Consider the following 23974-nt stretch of genomic DNA (forward strand, 5'->3'; position numbering starts at 1 on the left):
TATTGACTTCTCATACTCCAACCCTAGTAATAATGAAGTGTCCCCATTTCAGCAGAATGTTTATGGTCTTTTTAAGGTGGAGATTTTTTTAAAAATACCTTTTTGTCTTTCTGAGCTAGGAAATTGAGTGTAACACTCAAGTGTATATTCAAGACAATTCTGAATCTTAATTACCCATCAGGTAAAAAGAGTTTTCAAAAAATAGAAAGTCTGTAAAGGAGTCCTGGACTTTCATTAAAATGGAAAGACAAGTTTATCTACCTATGGGGTCACCTCATTGGTTCAGGTATCTTAAGTCTTTGGTTTGCAAGATCACATAGGAAAAGCCTGATTGTGAGATTATATCAGATTGATTTACATACTGATGAAAACAGTAATTTTTTTTTCTTGCCCCTTGTAGTGTTAGTTTTTTTTCTGTTGATAAAAGTAATATGTTGTTTGGATTTTTATAAGGAAAATGCATTTATAAGTTACCTGTGTAATGTGAATAAATAAGTAAAGAATAAAGTATTAAATTTTAGAGATTTAGAACTCATCCCCTCCCCCCAAAAAAGGAAAATAATTTTCTTTAATCCTTACATCTAAAAATTACTTCTTTTGATATTTCAATGTGCTTGCCGTCAGCCTTTTTCAATGCATATATGTACATACAGACACACACATGTCATTTGATCATAGAGTTTGTACAGTTTGGAATACTTTTTTGATTTAGCTTTAATTATATTGTGAAAGTTTTCAAATTTGGTGAAGGATCTAGTTAGAATCACAGATTAAACTTCTTCTCAGGCATCCATTTTGCAATTTTAAAATTCAGAAACAAGTGGGAAAAAAAATGTTAGCCATGTGCACATTCAGTTGTCAGAAATGAAGATGTGTGTATTGATGTGGCTGGTGAAAAATGTTTTAATAATATTTGTTCTTAAATAGCAGAGAGAGAAAAAAGGAAAGATGAGTTACTTGATATCGCAAAGTCAAAGCAAGAACGCATGAATGCAGAACTGCATAATCTGAGACAGGTACGTCCCCACTCTTCACTATTAAGTGGGAAACATAAATTAGGAAAAGTGTATGCCTGGTGATTTTGTTTATGGTGCTTCTGAAATCCTGACTACTTTAAAGGTGTATCAGTCGTATTAACCTCGCAGATAGAGTCTTGTTTATAGTAAAGGAGACTAGTTATACTAACAAATCTTGGTGCTCACATAGGAAAAATGAAAGCAAACATATTCAGCATATGTCTTTAGCCGCTGTCTTACACGTTTTAGCATCTGAAACGCCCAATTGTTGACTTGCTTTAGCTTTGTCGTTATACTTTGTATTGATTTATCAATATCTATGGCAGATTTACGTAAAACAACAGCGTGATCTGCAGTTTCTTAATTTCAATGTGGAAAATTCTCAGGAATTAATACAGATATATGACTCAAAGATGGAGGAATCAAAGGGCATGGAATCCAGGTAACCTTAGTAAGATGCCATTAATATCATATTGTACTTATCCCATCATTCATCAATATTTATTAAGTACCTACTATGGGTCAGTACTTACTACTATTCCCTAGATAGCAGGGAGTAAATGGGAATAAATATATGTGAGCTAATAATTATCATTCTAATCCTGGGTTGTAGTGAGACTAGATTTAGAATTTTAGGCATGATCCTAATTAAACTACTTGATAAATTTCATTAAATACATTATTTGTGTGTGTGTGTGTGTGTGTGTGTTGTATAGGAGGCTTTGAGGTAAAGTAGAAATTACAGAGATGAATAATTTATTCAGAACTCTCAGTATTTTAGGTACTGGGCTAGGAACAGGGAAAATAAAGATATACTGGGTATTATACTTACCTAGAAGAAAAAACATCAAAGAATGTTAGAAATAACTGCAGTAGAAGTTCAGCTGAGGGTGACCTCTGCTTGCAGCTTGATTTTTCCATTTTCCTTATTAATAGAAGAAGATATCTGCTCTTACCTATAACAGGCAGTATGTGAATTAAACTGGTTTCTGTAAAAGTATAATTTAAACATATGAGGAGTGGTTTAATTTAACAAGCATACAACTGTCCCACAGTTCAGTTTAGTCCACTTATTCAGCCGAAATAGTAAGGGAGTCGTGGAAAAGAGGAGGCATTCAGGGAATTCCCATCTCTCCACATAAGGGCAGAAGCTGGACCCAGTGGCGCAGCTCCTCTCCCTAGGAGGGTGGGGTTCAGGGCTGGGAGTGGTCAGGAGTTGCAGGGCTTTGCTGCAGACAGTAAGACTGGGGACTTACCCCACACTTTGCTACATTGGCTCTGCTTTTCTTCGAGGTCTTTTACTGGGGGTTCTAACACCATCACTTTGTATCCCAACATCTGCAGCTGCTACTAATAAACACCAGACCAAGCTGGCGATCTCCAGCAGGCAGAAGCCCCTAACCAGTTGTATCTCTTTCCTTTTTGTACTTCATTTCCTCTGGGAGGCACCTGGCCTAGATGATTGAGGTTATTCTTTAAGAACATAAAGTGACCTTTCCCATTCTAGAAGGAGAATCAGAATCATATAGATTAAAACACCTGAACACATGTGACATGAGAATTTTAACAGGCAGTGTATTAAAAGGTTTATCACAATGATTTTTATTTTATGCACATTTGTCATTTTTACTTTAGACTGGTTTTCAATGCATAGCTACATAGGTATGCCGCAGATAAATGGGATAGTCATGAATACAGTATGGTAAACACATCTGGCACTGTCCAGTTTATCTCTATACCTTGAATCCCATTGCCTTTCAGTCCTGGCTTTAGCTCTGTTTATTGTGAAACTAATAGAATTAGGAAAAGAAATAAAAGATCAATCAACGAATATTTACAGAACACTGAGTGTGTATTAACAACCATCATAGGTGCTAGGGGGATTAAAAATGACTTCATATGTGAAAAACACCCTTAGGCATCTTCAGACAAGCCATTCATATGTATGAAACAGTGGGCCATACAGTTGTAATAGGAGAGTCTCACTCTGATTAATTAGATCATATATGCAGTAAGATAGTGATTTGCAGTATGGACAGTATGTACAGTAAACCTTAAGGATGGGACATGGGGGAGTGGGCATATGGGCTTGGTGATCAGAAAGACTTTCTGGAGGAGGCTGGGCTAAAATTGGGCTCCGAAGAATATAAAAAGTCTGCCTTCTATTTTCAACTGAGACAAATGGGTCTTATTAAGGTTTAGCTCAACTGATGAGGTTTGAGTGAAATATTTAGAATGACAGTACCAAGTGTATCTTATAACTTCCCGTTTTTTGTAATGCCACCATAGCAGAGACATGTGTTTATCAGACCTTGAAAATAACCACCTAAAAGTCGATTTTAAGAGGGAGAAAAATCAGAAGTCACTGGTTAAGGACCAAAAATTTGAGACCACGTTGGTTCAGCAAACTAGGTCAGACAAGAGCTCTTGTGATGTATGCAAAGAGAAGAAACTACAGGTTAATACTTCATTTGGGGGAAAAAGTGTAATTGCTATCTCATCTCTATTTGCAAAAGACTTAGTGGAGAAACAAAAGTCTTGGTCTCTGGGAGGAAAAATCCAGATTGAACCCGAAAACAAAAGTACATTTTGCAAGATCCACGCAAAATCACACAAAGGGAATGGAATTGGGATTCAGAATGAAGAGAAGCAACCCTCAGAAACATCAACATCTGTATCTGATGATAAATGGCATGATGTCAACGTTTACCTGGGCCTGGCCAGCTGTTCTGATTCAAAACAGCCAGAAAAGCTGGATGTCGACTATCAGGACCACCTGGAAAGGCCTGGAGTCTCCTGTTGCCACAAAAATGAAGCCTGTGTGGATGAAAGCGACATGTGGGAGTCCAAGTGCTGCCACCCGAGTAACTTCATAATCGAAGCGCCAGGCCACATGTCTGACGTGGAGTGGATGAGCATCTTCAAGCCTTCCAAAGTACAGAGGGTCGTACGCCACAAGTCCGTGTGCACCTGTTCAGAAAGTGCCAGCAGGACCAAGTACAACTCTTCGACAAGGTCAGTCTCCTCTCACCTTTGTAAACACCCAGGGAGCCTGCTTGGTGCTGTGGTTTAGTTGCTAAGTCATATCCAACTCTTTTGCGCCCCATGGACTGTAGCCCGCCAGGTACCTCTGTCCATGGGATTCTTCCGGCAAGAATGCTAGAGTGGGTTGCCATTTCCTCCTCTAGGGGATCTTCCTGACCCAGGGATTGAACCCACGTCTCTGCATTTTCAGGTGGGTTCTTTACCGCCCAGCCACCAGGGAAGCCCAGGGAGCCTACTTACTGAGTTTAGAAATAGAAAAGGCCTGCAGGAGCCACTTCATGCCAACTGTGAAATGAAAGCAGTGTTTGCAACAGACATTGCGTTTGACACACCACTTCCTCTTTTCATCACAGCATAGGCTGTTGAGTTTTTGATTGCACAGAGACTGATTCCAGTGAGAAGTTTGTGCCTAGGACAGCATCTGAGGCAAAGGTTTTGCTTAACAACACAGTCAGTTGTCATGAGCTGAGCAAACATGTTTTATTTTAAAACAAACGGGGAGGTCACTTCACTGAGTAGAATGCTGCTCTGGGGCATTCCTCAGCCTGGATCCTTTTGAATCGATAAGCTGTTTCTTTCATGTCCAGATTACATTCCCTAGACCCCAGATAAGACGTTCTCCTGGCCTGCGTTGGCTATTGATACATCCAGCTGCTTTGGCCTTTGTGGTCAGTTTACATCTCCCAAACTTTCTTACTTTTCAAAATCATGCAAGAGAAAGAGTATTTGTATTTAACAAGCTGGTAACAGTTATTGGCCTTTTTTTTTTCAGTTTTATTGAGATATAACTGATGTAGAACACTGTCTAAATTTAAGGTGTTTGCCATAACGATTTAACTACATCAGGAAATGATGACCACAGTAAGTTTAGTGAATATCCATCATCTTGTATAGATACAAAAGAAAAAAAACATTATTGTTTCCTTGTGATGAGAACCCTTAGGATTTACCTTCTCAGCAATTTTCGTATATAGCCTACAGCAGTGTAAATTTTATTAATCCTACTGTATGTGAAATCTCTAGTTTTTTTAACTGTAAGTTTGTGTCTTTTGACCATTTCTATCCGACTGTATTTTTTATTTTTTTTAAGAGAAGAAAATGCATTAGTTATTAGCAAATGCTGCTCATCCCACTGTCAGTTGCTGAATCCTGTAGTTAGTTGTGGGGCACTATGCTAACTTCTGCTATTATTAAAGAAAACCTTGCTCTTTGACCTTGAATTATAGAAAAATACAGTTTCAAAAAAAAAAAAAGAAAAATACAGTTTCTATATTGAGAGCCTTATCTGAATCATCACATTGACTTTCATAGGACTTTATAGTTAAAAATTCCTTTTTGGAATTTTCATTGTTTGGGTTATCATTTGGCCTGAGTCACATAAAAATCATATACTGATTCTGTCAGTTGCAAAAGTTTTTTTAAAAATTGGTTGTTACACTAAATGTTACCTGTTCATATTTGGTTTTAATAAAAGATAGCCTTAAGTACTCGCAAATCCCAGTAGAGCACAACTTCCTGTTTTTCACTACTAAACAAAAGCACGCATATATTAAGGGAAAATTTTGTGTTAGACAGTTTTAAGAGCACAGTGGACATACATTAAATTTAAGGCATGAAAGAAATTTCAAAGCAACTTCCGAGTTTTCTTTCCAGGCCCTTTTGACCTCCCTGGCTTGAAATAATTCAAGTGACTTCTTGTTCTGCCAGCAGAGGCACATGCCAAGGCATCGCATGACAAATGCATGATTAAGTAGAAAAGATAATCATGTTTTCCCATTCTTCCTTAGATTATAAGAACGTGTGTGCTCACTTCATCATCTGACCAAAATGTTCTTCGCACTTATCCCTCCATTCCATTTGACAGCTAGGGGTGTATCTGTGGATGGAGAAGCCATAGCAGCCTGCCCTGACTGATCCAGAAGGTCCGTGGGAGAAGAAGGTTTCCAGGGCCTGTTTCCAGGCTCTGCTTTGAGGCCAGACTTTAATAACCTGCCCAGAAACTTAGCTACATGTGTCTGTTCTCTAATTACTGAGATCCTGTAGAAGAATTAAGGACCTATAATGGTACCATTCAACTTTCACAAAAGAACTTTTAAAAAACTATTAACAAAAATCAATCTCACACCAAAAACCTAAAATCTACACGTTTAACCTTATACTGTATTAATTTTTTTCCCCTGTCTCTCTTGGATGATCCTATCCCTCAAGCCTTTTCTTTGTTGTTTTTTTCCCAAGGTGTAGAGAGGAGGACAGTTCTCTCTTCTGTCGTTACCCTTTAACAAAGAATTTTGTTTTCTTGCTGTGAAGGGTGTGCATTAATTTATCATATCCTATATAAATATCCTATTCGAATCTATAACATTCTATTCAAACCTGAGCTTCTTCATCAAAAAAGAAAAATCTCTCTTTTTTTTGTCCTGTTGAGATGCTTTTCAGTATAAGAGTACTGGTGTCATATGTTTGCTATTGTTTCAAGATGCCTGTTTTTGTTTGGTTTTATTATTCACAGTGAGCTGATCGCCATCCAGCAGTCCCACTGTTTGGGTTCTTCAAAATCTGCCTTAAGAGAGGATGAGAAGTTGATAGAGATGGAATCCTCTTCGGATAAAAAGAACTCATCTAAGATTTTGTTAGTCAACAAAGACGCAGCCCTGCCCAGTGAAAAGGTTTGTATTTCGCTTAGAAGTACTCAGCTTAGGGACTTCCCTGGTGGTCCAGTGGTTGGGACTTAGCTTTCCGATGCAGGGGGCTGTGGGCTTGATCCCTGGTCTTTGCCTTTGCCTCATGGCCAAAAAGCAAAGAACATAAGAAGAATATTGTAACAAATTCAATAAGGACTTTAAAAATGGTCCTTTTTTTTTTTTTTTAATCTTTAAAGAAAGAAATATCCAGCTTATTCAAGCAAGATTTCTCCTCAGGCACTTTTAATTCTCCTGTAACAGTATTGTTAGTGTGCTTAATTTTGGCTGTTTTTCAGGTTTTATTTTAGCTATAGGACTTTACCTGCATTACTGAACTGAAGTCATAGTTACTTCCCTTCTTAAACATACTGTAGGTTAGCTTCAGGCAAAATGTCCCTCAGGCCCTCTAAGTGATTGCTGTATCTATTTTTAGTAAATAGTTTAAACACACAGAAAATGAAGAGTACAAGAAGCAACTGTGTACCTACATTCAGATTTAACATGTTTACATTTTGCTGTATGTGCTTTATTTTTCAAGTGTTAAAGAAATAGAATCTTACAGATAAAGAGTAAACTCCATGTGTCATTCTGCCCCATCCCCCTGCCGCCGCCCGCCCACCGCCACCAGTTAACCACTACAGTGAAGTTGTGTCCACATTTGCTTTATGCTTTTATGTTTTTCATAAAAGTGTACACTTAAACATCACATACTGTTACTTCGTTTAAAATGTACATAAGTGTCTTTTGCAATGTGATTTTCCAGCTCTTTTTCCCAGTATTTTGTGACCCTCATCAGTGTTGACATTGTGGACCTAGCCTCTTCATTTTGATGGTTGCTCAATGTGCTGTCCAGGGATTGAATAAACTGTGGTCTGTTTGTTCCACCCCTACATGCAGGCAGTGAGGCTGTTTCTGTGTGGGTGTGTGTTTAGTCGCTCAGTCGTGTCCGACTCTTTTTGACCCCATGGACTATAGCTCGCCAAGCTCCTCTGTCCATGAAATTCTCCAGGCAAGAATACTGGAGTGGGGTGCCATTTCCTACTCCAGGGGATCTTCCCCACCCAGGGATAGAATCCACTTTTCCTGTGTCTCCTGCATTGGCAGGCAAATTCTTTATGACTGAACCACTAGGGAAGCCCTACACTGTCACTATTGTGGATGAGCCAGTGTCTTTATCATGAACAGGCTCCTGATCACAGCTCTATCATAAAGAAAATTAGTTCAAGTAAACTTAGTCATTTTGGGGGTTATTTTGGGAAGATATCTGGCTTTGAAAGCATCTGATTTGAGTTCAAATCCCCGTTTTGCTTTGTCTTAGTTCAGTGACCTTAATAGTTATTTAACTTCTTTGAGCCTCAATTTCTTCACCTACAAATATATAATTAAAGCATCACAGTTGGGGCTTCCTTCGTAGCTCAGACGATAAAGCATCTGCCTGCAATGCAGGAGACCTCTGTTTGATCCCTGGGTCGGGAAGATCCCCTGCAGAAGGAAATGGCAACCTACTCCAGTATCCTTGCCTGGAAAATCTCCTGGACAGATAAGCTTGGCAGGCTACATGGGGTCGCAAAGAGTCAGACACACCTGAGCGACTAACGCACACACACAGCATCACAGTTCCTTGGTTTCGAGGGGATGTCGTAGGGCTTGGCCACTAATGGGCGTTTTGATGAGTGTTGGTTCTCTTTGTTATGAATTGACGGTACCAAGGGTTGACTAGAATCAGGAGCATCTGGACCGTTCATTCACTGATGGCGGGAATGTAAATGGCAGAGCCGCTTTGGAAAACACTTGGGTACTTTCTATTAAAAAACTGCTTTAAAAAAAAGTTAAATATATACCTACCATATGACCCAGCTCTTCTACTCCTGGAGAAATGGAAACATATGTCCACATAAATATTCAAGCAGCTTTATTTTCACTAGTTAAAAAAACCTGGGAACAACCTGAGTATGCTACAGAAAGTGAATAGATAGACAGTGGTTTATCTATACAATAGAGTACTTCTCAGCAATAAAAAGGAATGAACTATTTATACACATACAGCATTGGTGTACCCCAAGATAATTATGCTGAGATAAGAAGCCAGACAGACAAAAGTATGTAATGCATTTATATAAAGTTCTAGAAAATGCAAACTAATCTCCTGAGAGAGAAAGCAGATCAGTTGTTGTCTGGAAATGGGAAAGAGGGACTCTGAGAGGCAAGAATTCCCCAGGGACACAGGCATGATAAATGTGACCTGTATTCATCATGGGAATGGTTTCATGGGTGTGTACACGTGCCAGAACTCACCAGATGTTCACTGAATTGTATAGTTAATTGTATGTTCACTGTGGAAAACTCACAGGTTGTACACAGGTTATATACTGTGAAAAACTTTTTACACAAAGTAGAAAATTAAACAAGAATGAACAAAAACTAAGGTGTATTTCCACATATTTTTAAAAGCTAACAGAGGACTTCCCTGGCAGTTCAGTGGTTAAGACTCTGTGCTCCCAATGCAAAGGACCTAGGTTTGATCCCTGATCAGGGACCTAAGATCCTACATGCTCCATGGTATGACCAAAAAATAATAAATTAAACAATTTAAAAGCTAGCAAGCCTTTAGTGTTACAGTTGCATTTTGTAAGTGTTTTGACTTGGTAATTACAGCTTTGACAAGTTGATTTAAGAGAGGTAAACAATACCTACGATTCTTTTATCACATGGGTGTTACTTAATTAGTTGTAGAAGTTCTGTTGAAGTCAAATTACCTAGTCAAATAGATTTTAAGAAAGAACTGAAATTTGGTTCTTTTAGTATTTAGTGTACTGCTTTGGGATGTAACAAACACCTAAAGTGAAAGAACGAGTCATGAATAGTTGACGTTTGTGTCTGTTAGATTGTTCTTGTAGACATAAACGTTGGAACGTGTTTCTTGATTTCATCAGTGCTTGAATTGTGTTGTGTTCCCAGGATGATTTTTCCCCCACGAGTAAGCTGCAGCGTTTGCTGGCAGAATCCCGTCAGATGGTCACGGACCTGGAGCTGAGCACCCTGCTTCCCATCAGCTCTGAGAATCTCAGTGCCAGCAAAAGCGTACGTGCTTCCTTTTCTTTTGACCCCACCTGTAGTATCAACATTTTCCGTCATTGTGTGCCAGTGTCACTTTCTGTTAGAATGACAGTGTCTTCATGTCGGGGGGAAGGGGTTAGCAGCCTGGGTTTAAGGAGGAACAGAATGTTGCCACAGATGTCACCACACCCAGACTTCCTCTTTCCAATTACCTAGGCACATGCACGTACATTCTGGGGGATTTTTAAAAGACATTTTATTATAGAAAATTTCAGGTACAGAAGTAGAAAGAATGCTTCTAATCCCAGAGTTTCAGTAACCATCAGCTTTCTGCTGCCTTTGTTTCATCTTCCCCTATCCATCCCTGTTTTTTCCTGAAACATTTTAAAGCAAACCCTAGACATAATGTCAGGTTTCCCTGGCGGCTCAGTGGTAAAGAATCTGCCTGCCAATGCAGGAGATGCAAGAGACATCTTGCATCTAGCATTCGATCCCTGGGTCGGGAAGATCCCCTGGAGTAGGAGATGGCAAGCCACTCTAGTATTCTTGTCTGGAAAATCCCATGGACAGAGGAGCCTGGTGGGTAGCTACAATCCGTGGGGTCAGACAGAGTTGAACATGACTTAGCAAAAACAACAACAGACATCATGTCTTTTCACTCATATGTACTTCATTCTGTGGCTCTAACAGATAAGGACTTTTATCACACCCAGCCAAATTCACAGTAACTTCTTAGTATTGTCTGATGACTCCTACACCACCTTAAGGTCTCCCCGTTTGTCTCAAAAGTATCTTTTTACTATTTGTTCAAATTAATACTCAATCAAGATCCATATTTTGCATTTGAATGAATCCCTAAGGTCTCTCTTCGTCACTAACAGTTCCTTCTCCTTCCTTCCCTCCTTCTCTCCTTCCTTCCTCCTCTCTTCTTTGTCTTGTGTTTCGTTTTTTGTGTGTGTGTGTGTGTGTGTTTCATTTTTTTAAAAATATTTATTTGTTTGACTGTGCTGGGTCTTAGTTGCAGCACATGGGCTCTTATTAGTTCCCCAACCAGAGATTAAACCTGGGCCCCCTCCATTGAGTGTAGAGTCTTAGCCATTAGGCCACCAGAGAAGTCCCTTCTTTCTTTGTCTTTTGATGCCACTCATTTGCGGGAGAGGCACTGGGTCAGTGTCCCGTAGATTTGCCCAGGAACTGAGATAGGCTTGATGACTCCGTCCTCACTGTTGCGTCACGCATACCTCTAACCTCCAAATTCCTATAAGCTAGTATTTCTATCCTGTGACTTGTTTAGACTTGGGATCAGCTTGGGCTCTCTTTGTTTGTTTTGGCGCTACGCCTTCGTGGGTGACACCTAGTCTGCTGCCTAGTGCATCGTATCAGCAGGATCCTCGTGTCCGACTGCCCCACTTTTGGATGTCAGACTTAACGGGGAGGTTGTCAGCCTGAGGTTTTTTATTATAGAGTTTCCCTAAAGTTCACTTAGTGACTTTAGTGTTTCTTGATTGTTATGCTTTAGATCTGTTGTTTTATTAGGAATTGCAAAATAGTCATTTTCTAAATCTATCAGTCTTTGGGGAGTCTGTCACACATTAATTCTAACTGCTTTCTCCGAGCACAGGAACGTTAGCAGTGATATGTCGCTTTGTAGATTTTATAGCCTGACATAAATAGTGAAAAGAACATTGAACTTGAAATCAGGACACTTGAGCCCCAGTTCCCCAATCTGTAAGATGCAAGCTTGAGGTGGGTGCTGTAAGATTCCAGGTCCTCTAGTTGGATGTGCTGTGGACACAGATCACGATACTTGAAAGCCATTGAGTTAAACATTTTTGTATCCTTGACCAAATAAAATTGAAAAGGTCTGCAAGACATTGAAATACCATTTGTTAAAAAACTTTTTAAATTTATCTTTGGCTGCACTGTGTCTTAGTTGCAGCAGGCAGGATCTTTGCTGTAGCAGACGGGATCTTTCATTTCAGCACGCCGGCTTCTCTCTAGTTGTGGCGTGAAGGCTTAGGTGCCCTTCTGTGTGTGGGATTTTAGTTCCCCGACCAGGGACGAAAGCTGTGCCCCTTCATTGGGAGGTAGATTGTTTTTTTTAACTTTTTTACTTTGTATTGGGGTATAGCTGATTAACAATGTTGTGATAGTTTGAGGTGAACAGGGAAGGGACTCAGTCATACATATACATGTATCCATTTTCCCCCAAACTCCCTCCCATTCAGGCTATGGAAGGTGGATTCTTACCACTGGACCACTAGGGAAATCCCTGAAATACCTCTTTTTTTAAAAAATCATTTATTTATTTATTTATTTATTTATGGCTGCGCTGGGTCTTCATTGCTGCACGTGGGGCTTTCTCTAGTTTTGGTGAGCGGGGGCTCCTCGTCGCAGTGGTTTCTCTTGTTGCAGAGCACAAGCCCTGTGCACAGGCTCAGTAGCTGCACTGCACGAGCTTGGTTGCTCTGCAGCATGTGGGATCTCCTGCACTGGTAGGCAGATTCTTTACCACTGAGCCACCACGAAAGCCCGTAATGCCTATATGCAGCCGTGCATGTGTGCGAAGTTGCTTTAGTCGTGTCCAACTCTTTGCAACCCACTGGACTACAGCCCACCAGGCTCCTCTGCCCATGAGATTCTTCAGACAAGAATGTTGGAAGGTTGCCATTCCCTTCTCCAGGGGATCTTCCCAACCCTGGGATCGAACCCACATTTCTTATGTCTCCTGCATTGACAGGCGGGTTCTTTACCACTAGTGCCACCTGGGAAATGCTAGACTCGTGGTAAAGAATCCACCTGCCAAGCAAGAGACGTGAGTTCAATCCCTGGGTTGGGAAGATCCCCTGGAGGAGGAAATGGCAACCCACTCCAACTTCCCCTGCCTGGGAAATCCCATGGACAGAGGATCCTGGCGGGCTACAGTCCATGGGGTCAGAAAAGAATTGGAACCGACTTAGCAACTGAACAACCACCACCAACATCCCTCTCAAGATATAGAACATCTCCATCACCCCAGAAAGTTCCCTCATGGTCTTTGGAGGGAATCTTTCCCTCCCTCCACCCCAGGCAACTACTGATTTGACTTTTATCATTAGAGAATAGTTTTGCCTGTTCTAGAACTTCATATAAATGCAGTGATACAGGTTGTACTATTATTTTATGACCAACCTAGACAGCATATTTGGAGAAGGCAATGGCAACCCACTGCAATACTCTTGCCTGGAAAATCCCATGGACGGAGGAGTTTGGTGGGCTGCAGTCCATGGGGTCGCTACGAGTCAGACACAACTGAGCGACTTCACTTTCACTTTTCACTTTCATGCATTGGAGAAGGAAATGGCAACCCACTCCAGTGTTCTTGCCTGGAGAATCCCAGGGACGGGGGAGCCTGGTAGGCTGCCATCTATAGGGTCGCACAGAGTCGGACACAACTGAAGGGACTTAGCAGCAGCAACAGCATCAGACAGCATGTTAAAAAGCAGAGACATTACCTTACCAACAAAGGTCCGTCTAGTCAAAGCTATGGTTTTTCCAGGAATCATGTATGGATGTGAGAGTTGAACTATAAAGAAAGCCAAGCACCGAAGAATTGATGCTTTTAAACTGTGGTGTTACGGAAAAGACTCTTGAGAGTCCCTTGGACTGCAAGGAGATCCAAGCAGTCCATCCTAAAGGAAATCATTTCTGAACATTCATTGGAAGGACTGATGCCGAAGCTGAAACTCCAATACTTGTGGCCACCTGATGTGAAGAACTGACTCATTGGAAAAGACCCTGATGCTGGGAAAGATTGAAGTTGGGAGGAGAAGGGGATGACACAGGATGAGATGGTTGGATGGCATCACCGACTCAATGGACGTGAGTTTGAGCAAACTCCGGGAGTTGGTGATGGACAGGGAGGCCTGGCATGCTGCAGTCCATGGGGTCAAAAGGAGTCGGACAGGACTAAGCAACTGAAGTAACTGACTGACTGACAGGTTATACTCCTTATCTAGCTTCTTTCAGTAGAATTATTTTGAGATTCATACGTGTTGCTGTTTATCAGTATTTCACTCTTTTTTTTATTGCTGATTAGCATTCCATTGTATGAAAAGACCACTGTTTGTTTGTCTGCCTGTTGATGGGCTATCTGGGTTGTTTCCAGTTTTGGACTATCATAAGTAAAGCTGTGAACATTTCACACACACAAACCTTTTTTTTTAAATGGACATATGTCTTCATTTCTCTACGGGTGAATACCTAGAAGTAGAATTGCTAGTTATAGCATTTAAATTTTTAATAAACTGCCAAGTCATTTTTCAGAGTGGTTGGTACCATTTTACGTCCCTCCCAGCCCTGTATGAAAGACCTAGGTTCTCCACAGCCTCACACAACTATGATTTTTTTTTAAAAATTATGGCTGCACTGGGTCTTCATTGCTGCTCATGGGCCTTCTCTAGTTGTGGTGGGCAGGGGTCTATTCTCTGTTTGTGGGATGCCGGCTTATTGCGGTGGTTTCTCTTGTTGCAGAGCAGAGGCCCTTGTGTACTGGCTCAGTAGTTGAGGCTCAGTAGTAGTTCCTCCGTGGCAATGGAGTCCTCCCAGACCCAGCAATCAGATCGTTGTCCCCTGCTTTGGAAGGCAGAGTGTTAACCACTGGACCACCAGGGAGTCCCTGGCCTCAGTTTTGTCAGTCCGTTTGATTTTAGCCATTCTACTATATTTGACATAGCATCTCACTGCCATTGACTACTTTGCATTTTCCTGATAACCTAACGACAGGCATCTTCATGTGCTCGTTGGCCCTCCAGGTGTCTTCCCCTTCTCCTATGTACTCTGCTTTCCTAGCATCTCTAGAATCGGTGAATCAGTTCAGTTCATTTCAGTCACTCAGTCGTGTCCAACTCTTTGCGACACCATGAACCACAGCACGCTAGGCCTCCCTGTCCATCACCAACTCCCGGAGTCCACCCAAACCCATGTCCATCGAGTCGGTGATGCCATCCAACCATCTCATCCTCTGTCGTCCCCCTTTCCTCCTGCCCTCAATCTTTCCCAGCATCAGGGTCTTTCCAATGAGTCAGCTCTTCACATCAGGTGGTCAAAATATTGGAGTTTCAACTTCAACATCAGTCCTTCCAATGAACACCCAAGACTGATCTCCTTCAGGATGGACTGGTTGGATCTCCTTGCAGTCCAAGGGACTCTCAAGAGTCTTCACCAACACCACAGTTCAAAAGCATCAGTTCTTCGGTGCTCAGCTTTCTTTATAGTCCAACTCTCACATCCATACATGACCACTGGAAAAGCCATAGCCTTAACTAGTCGGACTTTTGTTGGCAAAGTAATGTCTCTGCTTTTTAATATGCTATCTGGGTTGGTCATAACTTTCCTTCCAAGGAGTAAGTGTCTTTTAATTTCATGGCTGCAGTCACCATCTGCAGTGATTTTGGAGCCCAGAAAAATAAAGTCAGCCAGTTTCCTCTGTTGCCCCATCTATTTGCCATGAAGTGATGGGACCGGATGCCATGATCTTAGTTTTCTGTATGTTGAGCTTTAAGCCAACTTTGTCACTCTCCTCTTTCACTTTCATCAAGAGGCTCCTTAGTTCTTCTTCACTTTCTGCCATAAGGGTGGTGTCATCTGCATATCTGAAGTTACTGATATTTCTCCCGGCAATCTTGATTCCAGCTTGTGCTTCCTCCAGCCCAGTGTTTCTCATGATGTACTCTGCATATAAGTTAAATAAGCAGGGTGACAATATACAGCCTTGATGTACTCCTTTTTCTATTTGGAGCCAGTCTGTTGTTCCATGTTCAGTTCTAACTGTTGCTTCCTGACCTGCATACAAATTTCTCAGGAGGCAGGTCAGGTGGTCTGCTATTCCCATCTCTTTCAGAATTTTCCACAGTTTATTGTGATCCACACAGTCAAAGGCTTTGGCATAGTCAATAAAGCAGAAGTAGATGTTTTTCTGGAACTCTCTTGCCTTTTCGATGATCCAGCGTATGTTGGCAATTTGATCTCTGGTTCCTCTGCCTTTTCTAAAACCAGCTTGAACATCTGGAAGTTCATGGTTCATGTATTGCTGAAGCCTTGTTTGGAGAATTTTAAACATTACTTTACTAGCACGTGAGATGAGTGCAGTTGTGTGGTAGTTTGAGCATTCTTTGGCATTGCCTTTCTTTGGGATTGGAATGAAAACGGACCTTTTCCAGTCCTGTGGCCACTGCTGAGTTTTCCAAATTTGTTGGCATATTGAGTGCAGCACTTTCACAGCATCATCTTTCAGGATTTGAAATAGATCAACTGGCATTCCATCACCTACACTAGAATCAGTGAATAATACATTGGAAAATGTATGACATCTGAAGGCAGTATTTTTGCCAACTAAATGATTATCTGATTCTAGCTGTGGGATGTTAAGTAAGAGTTTTAATCACTTTCCCTCTCCTGTGAAAGGAATGTTGCGATGAGATCGCTCTTCTGGATCTTTCCAGCTCAAAACTTCTTTAAGCCAAGTTTTCAGTAGCCGTTTCACTAACCTGAAGTGTCTTTAAGTCCTTTGCCCATTTTAAATATGAGTTGTGGGTATTTCCTAGGAAGAATTTTTTTCTTGACAAAATCTTTGTAGCATCAGTGAAGTTGTTTATTTACATTGGGATAGAACATTTTTAAGTATTAGTAAGAGTTTTTAAAGTTTTTAACAGCATTTATTGAGGTATAGTTCACCTATCCACAACCTTCCCCCATGTAGAAGTGTACAATTCAGTGGTTTAGTATATTTACAAAGTTGTGCAACTGTCACCATGATCCAGCTTTAGAACATTTTCATCATTCCAGAAGAACCTTGCACCCACTGACAGTTACTCCCCATTTTACTTCCCCTCTGCTTCAGGCTGATCTTCATCTACTTTCTGTCCTCGCAGATTTGTTGGGCAGAGGTTTTTCATCAGAGTTTGTTGAATAGAATTTAGAAGATCCATAAATTTTGATGGGGGGAATAAAAATTACACATCAGATTATTTTTGTGAATCTCTAATTGAAATAGAGCACTTCCTTCAGTTATGACTATAGGAAACAAGCCATCATCGTACCTGCTACTTATGATTTTGTCATTCGTAGAAATAACAAATAATTCCTACCACATTGCAGGTATTATTGGTATCTTGAAATATCATTTACACTAAGTACTGTGTCAGAATTACAGACCATTAGGCCTGCTGCTAGACTTTATTATTTAATGCACTAATAAAGAAGGCTATATACTATTGTATCACAATCTTATTTAGTATTTTGATAACCACAGCTACAGCTGCCATAATGCAACATATGGGTTCCTAACAATCGCCACACAACACAAAACTGCACAACAAAAACCTTACAGTTTATGGGGAAAATGGGATTTGGAGCAGAGCCTCAAAACCTTTATCAGTGACACATCTTTAAAAGGACACTTTAAAGGTCATTTAAATGGTAGGACAGCTTTATGCATGTTAAAGAATTAAGAAGCACACAAATATTGCCATAAATGTGGCACTTTACCCTGAAAAAGCCCTGAAGTTTGCAGGTAGAATTGGGTGTCAGAGAGGTTGCAGTCTGTGGTAGCCGGAGGGTGATTATGGATGGAAAGTGATAGCAGGAGGTGTGGCTGTGTTTCATGACACCCCCAGGGCGAGAGCTGGTAGATGCTGGAGGGGTCTGGAGGTGGGGGTGGGTGTATTCCTACATGACCCAGCCCAGTTCACCTAGGGTTTCTTGTGGACAAAAATTGCGCATTGACAAACACAAACAACTCAGGTCATTCTTGAATATATCAGATGAGCTGGAACAAATTCGTGTTTTCAAAACAAGTGTCATAGCAGAACCGACTATACTTCAGAATCATCCTTCTGACAGCTTCTACTCACCTTCATGGCCTCAGGTTCTTCTCTTAACCTCCTCTTTGGGGTTTCATGTTAATTCCTAAGATGTAATCAGGAGCTCCCTCACTTTTGTCCTCACAGCACCGCTGTGTGTGTGTGTGTGTGTGTGTGTGTGTGTAGAGCTGGGTGTGTGTGTGTGTGTGTAGAGCTGGGTGTGTGTGTGTGTGTGTAGAGCTGGGTGTGTGTGTGTGTGTGTGTGTGTGTGTGTAGAGCTGGGTGTGTGTGTGTGTGTGTGTGTGTCAGAGCGCGTGTCCCAGCTGTTGGGAATATCCACGGGTCTCTGCTCCCGGTTTAGCACCTTTAGGAGCCTCCATCACTCATCCTAGCCCCAACCCCCCGGTGTAGCACAGGCCATACCTGCTACAGAGTATGCTTGGTAAATACTGTGAATAGAGCTGATAGGAGAGTTCAGGAAGAATGCAGAAGGGTGACCACAGGTATAGTCAGTAAAAATGCTACAGCTATTCAAGTTTGGTGAAAACTTGGTTTAAGAGAATTTTTGAGCTGGCAAGATCCAGAAGAGAGGTCTCATCACATCCACTCCTTTTACAGGATAGGGAAAGTGATTAAATCTCTTGCTTAACATCCCACAGCTAGAATCAGATAATCATTTAGTTGGCAAAAATACTGCTTTCAGATGTAATATATTTTCCAGGGGATTATTCACTGATTCTAGAGATGTTGGGAAAGCAAAATTTAACTAACAGAAATCTACTTGGCAATACACTTTGCAAATTCTGCCCCTCTGGTCCTTTGAGTGGAGTATTGCTGGTTACAGAAAAAGTAAATAATTTTGTAAAAAATTCTTAATTTTTGCAGCAAGGAAGCGGGATAAGTTCTGAGCAGCCCGTCAGCTTCCCCAGGATTTTGCCATCTGTCTCGAAAGACAAGGGTCTTAATTGAAAGCCTGTCTCTGAAATAGGCACTCTTACATTGCTGGGAAAGCACAAAGTGCTTCCGTCCTTCTGGCAAGGAACCCGTCGATGTTGTCTAAAACTTGCCCTGGCAGCATCACTTTGGGACTGTCTCGTTCACATAGAGCTGTGTGTATGTAAATGGTATATGGACAAGTTTTCATGGAAGCCTTGCTTTATTTTTATATTATTATTTAAAAATATTTATTTTTACTTATTCATTTATTTGGCTGCACTGGGCCTTAGTTGTGGCACACGAACTCTTAGTTGCAGCATGTGGGATCTAGATTCCCTGATGGGGGATTGAACCTAGGCCCCCTGCATTGGAAGTGTGGAGTCTTAGCCACTGGACCCGCAGGGAAGTCACATGGCAGCATTGCTTTATAACAACCAAAGTTAGGAACTGATCTAAGTGTCCAGCAAGAAGGAGCTGAATGAATAGCTGTGGCCTGTCCACCTGATGGAATGTTACCCTGAGACAGAATAGGAAGGTCCTAGGTGTGGGAGATGTTTCCAGGATGTTCAGGTCAGTTGCTCAGTCGTGTCTGACTCTCTGCGACCCCATAGACTGTAGCACGCCAGACTTCCCTGTCCATTACCAACTCTGAGAGCTTGCTCAAACTCATGTCCATCGAGTCAGTGATGCCATCCAACCATCTCGTCCTCTGTCATCCCCTTCTCCTCCTGCCTTCAATCTTCCCCAGCATCAGGATCTTTTTCAGGATGTACTAGTAAGTGAAAGGAAACAGGATCCTGAAAGGTTCATGTGGTATTCTACATAAGAGGTGGGAACAGGAATCTGTCTATCTATGTATATATATTCAAACCATGCTCTTTAAAAAACATTAATTTAAAAATAGAGGAAAAAAAGGAATGAGTGAGACAACACAGCTGCCACACCATCAGCAGCAGGCCTCCTGTGGGGTGGGGTGGGTTTCAGTTTCAGCCTGAAACTGAAGTTGGAGTTTTGACCCGAACACAGGACTGTCTCTTCATCAGTAGTTGGCAGCTGTTGGGATTACCTGTCAAGGTTCTTAACCTTGTCTGTGGCAGGCTGGTAAAGCCTATGGATTCCTTTTAGAATCATCTTTTTAATTTTATTTTAGTATCACTTTTAAAAATTCATTTATTTATTTTTGGCTGTGCCGCGAGGCGTGGAAGTGTGGAGTCTTAACCACTGAACCACCAGGGAAGTCCCCTCTAGAATAATGAAGAAAAATACATCATATAGTCAAATACATAGGAAGGCTATCCCAGTAGAGAAGAAAGCAGCGTGATTAAGAGCCCAGGGGTCTGGAAGCACCCAGAAGAATCCTAACATGGCTCAAAGGTTGGCTCTGTGGGAAGATGAGGCAGCTGAGCAAGCCCAGGTTCACCACTGGAGTCTACCAGTTTCTTTCTAAGTATCCTCCTCATCTTCTTTCCTTCTTTTTTAATATCTCCCCAAAACCTAACCATGCTATGCCCTCAGTAGGCACAGTGCTGAATTAAAGCATTGCTCAGAGTTGTGGAGTCTTCTTGATGACCCTTGTCCTCACTGCAGGCTCACCGCAGAGTCTATATTAAGGCTGACAGAGAGCCAGTTATATTTGGGCGTTAGCTGACTCCCAGGGTTTAGCCATAACACACATACGGTAAAGCAAATAGAACATTCCAACTGCAGGCTTAGAGACAGAGGGGCCCCACACATGAGCAGGAAATCAGTCCATCTTTGTTGGCTGGCTAGATGATGGTTGTATGAAATTGCTTCATTGTATTTCATTAATTCCCTAAGATCTTTTAAAGGCATTTCTGCTGTATTTGTGTATTGTCCTCCTAAGTACTTTCTTGTTCCATCCTGGGTACTCATTTGGGAGTTGTTTTGTAGAATATGGAAGTCTCAGAAGAGTCAGCTGAAAAAAATACCCCTCTCAGTAACTGAAGAAAACAAAAGTCAACTTCAGTGTTCATCGTGATCATGGGTAAGTCACCTTTGTTTATCTCACCTTATTATTTATATTTAATAAGTAACTTGGGGACATTGATAATCTAGAAGCATGGCAATGAGTTTGACCTGTAGTCCTTTCTCTTTGCCTGACCTATTTATACATACCTTCTAAATTTAATCAGAGTCAAATGTCAGTTACTTATAAGAAAAATGCAGATCAAAAAGTTCTTGTTCTCAGTACCTAGAATTTTAAGCCTAAAGAAGTGAATGCATGTAGCTTTCAAACTCCCATGTCAGCATTTCATCCGAATGTCTGGAAAGAAGTCTTTCCATAGGGTTTCGAGTCTTCTAAAAAAGGCTTATTGACCCAGGAAGCACTTTCTTGATTTGTGTTTTCTTCTATCGAACCTTCATTTCCTATGCCAAGTTTCTTTAGAAGCCAGTTTGATAAGTTAAAATATAAAATCATCTCAATTGTTTTCCACTTAAGCGTAAGAACATTTTTTAGGATTATGAATGCACCAAGTGTAAGCAGCCCTCTCTCCCTGTCTTCTTTCTCTTTGCTGAGAAGTCTTCATATTTATAATAGTTTGCATGACCTTATGTTGTTGAGAATCAAGACTGTATAGTTCATTTTTTTTAGAAACTAGGAGCTTATCGCACACCATCCAGTGCTCATTGATTTTGATTTGATTAACTCTGTTTCCTTCCCACAGAAGCTGATTTCTCATCCATGTGGAAGGCAGGAAGCAGACATCCATACCTAATACTTAGCCTTGAAAACAAAAAAAAAAAAGGACAGTAATCCTTTGTAAGCAACATCCAAAGGGGAGCTGAAACCGAAAGTTAATTTTTAAACATGTATATCTTGTTTGTCTTCAGGTTAGCCATTTTCATGTGGAAGACATATTTTTCATGTGTAAGAAATGAGACCTAATTGTATATTGTATGTAATATGCCAACTTGGAATTTATGCTAAGAGAGAAAAAGCCTTCTCTATAAAGATGCTGACTCTGGTTAAATACTCCAGAATCTCTTTAAAAGTGTGAACATCAAATGGAGAATCCATGCATAAAAAAATGCTGTTTTAGCCATCTGATTTTTTTAAACCTGTGCATACATTTACATTATAGTCAGTAGCTTATTAGCGTCAGCTCCAAATATATGAGAAATAGTATTCCCTTGTAGTTTTAGCCCTGAACTTGGCTGTGTAAATAGCCATAAAGTGATATGATATAAAACCTTTCTAACTGCAAACTATCTCTTGGGTTACTGACAGTTGAGGCTCCTCTGTCCCAAAAGCTGAGCAGAGCTCCCTCTTGTCTGGATCAGTTGTAGTCCCATCAACTTATACAAACTAAAGCTCGCTGGAAGATCAAGTTTTATATGCATTTTTTTTATCCTCGAAGACTGAAACTTCTGTTTTAACCTGTAAAGTAATTTAATTTTTTAAAGAATTAATGATCAGCTTCAGTCAATAAAAAATATTTTTAATAATAAAAATTGTTTTTTGGGGTTTCTTTTTCTGACACAGGAGCGAAATAAGGAAGGTTACTCTCTTGAAACCAAACCTGGCAAGTTAATTTCCTGAGGAATGGGAATGTCGTTTTTTAAAGCATTGCCGATATCAAAGTTCTGTTGTGCTTTATCAATGACCCTTTGTTAAAAGGTTTCAGTGCTACTTCAGAGATGATTTTCATGAGAGTGGAGGAGCCACCCCGTTTAGCCTTTTTAATGAGGGTGCTGAAAAGAGAAATTGGGTGAAGTTTGGCTATGTTCTTTATAAATGCTTGCTTTTTCCCCCAGGCTAGGCTGGTTTATACAGGGCAAAACTGAGAAAGGTACTGTGTATAGTCGATTGTGAACCATTGCCTCCAAGTTAGAAACCCAAAATGTCCCTGGAGAGGCTGACTTTCTGTCTGAGAAACAAAATATTAAATTTTCTCCTTCTCTTCATGATAGGTTCACGGCTGCACGTCAACTTACCTAGTGAAAAGAGAGAATACTGATGAGATGCTAAGAACAATTTCAGGGACCTGAAGGATTTGAGAAAAGTCCAGTTGTTTTGTAACTAAAAGTCTTTTAGCTCATAGAGTTATAGTATCTACCCATACCTATTCTTACCCATCCACATTCTTGTGTATTACAGTACATGCATTTCAAAAATGGAAACCTTAGTATTATCAATTTATCGCTCTCAACCCTAGTTATTTAAGCCCATAAGCAATTTCTGTGAAAGAGAGGCAGCCTTTGGTTACAAGATAAAACTAGATTTCAGCCTTTATATTTTGTCATCAACATTTTTCATCTTGAGAGGGGAATTCCCTGGCAGTCCAGTGGGTAGGACTCTCTGTTTTCACTGCCAAGGGTGAGGGTTTGAGTCCTGGTTGGGGAAGTGGTTTTTCCGGTAGTCATGTATGGATGTGAGAGTTGGGCTGTAAAAAAAAGCTGAGCGCCAAAGAATTGAAGACTTTGAACTATGGTATTGGAGAAAACTCTTGAGAGAACCTTGGACTGCAAGGAGATCAAACCAGTCAATCCTAAATGTAAATCAGTACTGAATATTCACTGGCAGGACTGATGCTGAAGCTGAAACTCCAATACTTTGGCCACGTGATGCAAAGAACTGACTCATTTGAAAAGACCCTGATGCTAGGAAAGATGGAAGGCAGGAGGAAAAGGGGATGACAGAGGATGGTTGGTATCACCAACTCAATGGACTTGAGTTTGAGCAAGCTCTGGGAGTTGGTGATGGATAGGGAAGGCTAGCGTGCTACAGTCCATGGGGTCACAAAGAGTCGGACACAACTGAGCGACTGAACTGAACTGGGGAAGTAGGATCCCATAGGCCATGCAGAGTGGCCAAAAAAGGAGGCAACTGAATTGTACTATAATTTGCCTGCCAGAAATTATCTCAGCCTTCAAAAGAGACTGATGGACCTGTATTTTTATAGTTTGTGAATAGATCTATTAAATAGAAATAACCCAAAAGAAAGAAATTCTGAATAAAGATAATATTGAAATTCTGAATACAAGATAATACTTAAAAAGTTTTACCTAAAAAGTGCTAATAGAATGCAAAGGATTGAGGGTCACTGTGGGGTAAGCTTGGTTTATTTCAGGAAACGTGGCTGAGATTTAGAACCTTGTGTGTGTGTTAATTGCTCAGTCGTATCTGACTCTTTGTGACAGTATGGACTATAGCCCACCAGGCTCCTCTGTCCGTGGGATTTTCCAGGCAAGAATACTGGAGTGGGTGGCCATTTCCTTCTCCAGGGGATCTTCCCGACCCAGAGATTGAACCTGGTTCTTCTGCATTCGCAGGCAGGTTCTTTACCATCTAAGCCACAAGGGAAGCCCCAGAACTTTGTGTATACCATGGCTAATTGATCCTGGAGTTGTTATTGGTGACCTTGACCTGAGATTT

At 40.9% G+C, this 23974-nt stretch overlaps 1 protein-coding gene across 4 annotated transcripts in view; it reads left to right on the top strand.

The window, feature by feature from the left end:
- The window catches only part of CCDC62 (coiled-coil domain containing 62), a 37706-nt gene extending 15663 nt beyond the window's left edge, over positions 1–22043 (top strand). For 3 of the 4 annotated variants that reach the window (XM_065904791.1, XM_065904793.1, XM_065904794.1), the window contains 7 exons: positions 928–1016; positions 1343–1458; positions 3306–4031; positions 6571–6727; positions 9701–9823; positions 20488–20581; positions 21264–22043. In XM_065904791.1, the coding sequence (XP_065760863.1) occupies positions 928–1016; positions 1343–1458; positions 3306–4031; positions 6571–6727; positions 9701–9823; positions 20488–20541 (1265 nt within the window). In that variant the 3' untranslated portion in view covers positions 20542–20581; positions 21264–22043. The remainder of the gene's footprint in view (positions 1–927; positions 1017–1342; positions 1459–3305; positions 4032–6570; positions 6728–9700; positions 9824–20487; positions 20582–21263) is intronic. The other variant, XM_065904792.1, reaches the window with a different exon arrangement.
- The last annotated feature ends 1931 nt before the right edge of the window (positions 22044–23974 follow it).

Source organism: Muntiacus reevesi, chromosome 13 (genome assembly GCF_963930625.1).
Source record: "Muntiacus reevesi chromosome 13, mMunRee1.1, whole genome shotgun sequence".
Taxonomy (NCBI): Eukaryota; Metazoa; Chordata; class Mammalia; order Artiodactyla; family Cervidae; genus Muntiacus; species Muntiacus reevesi.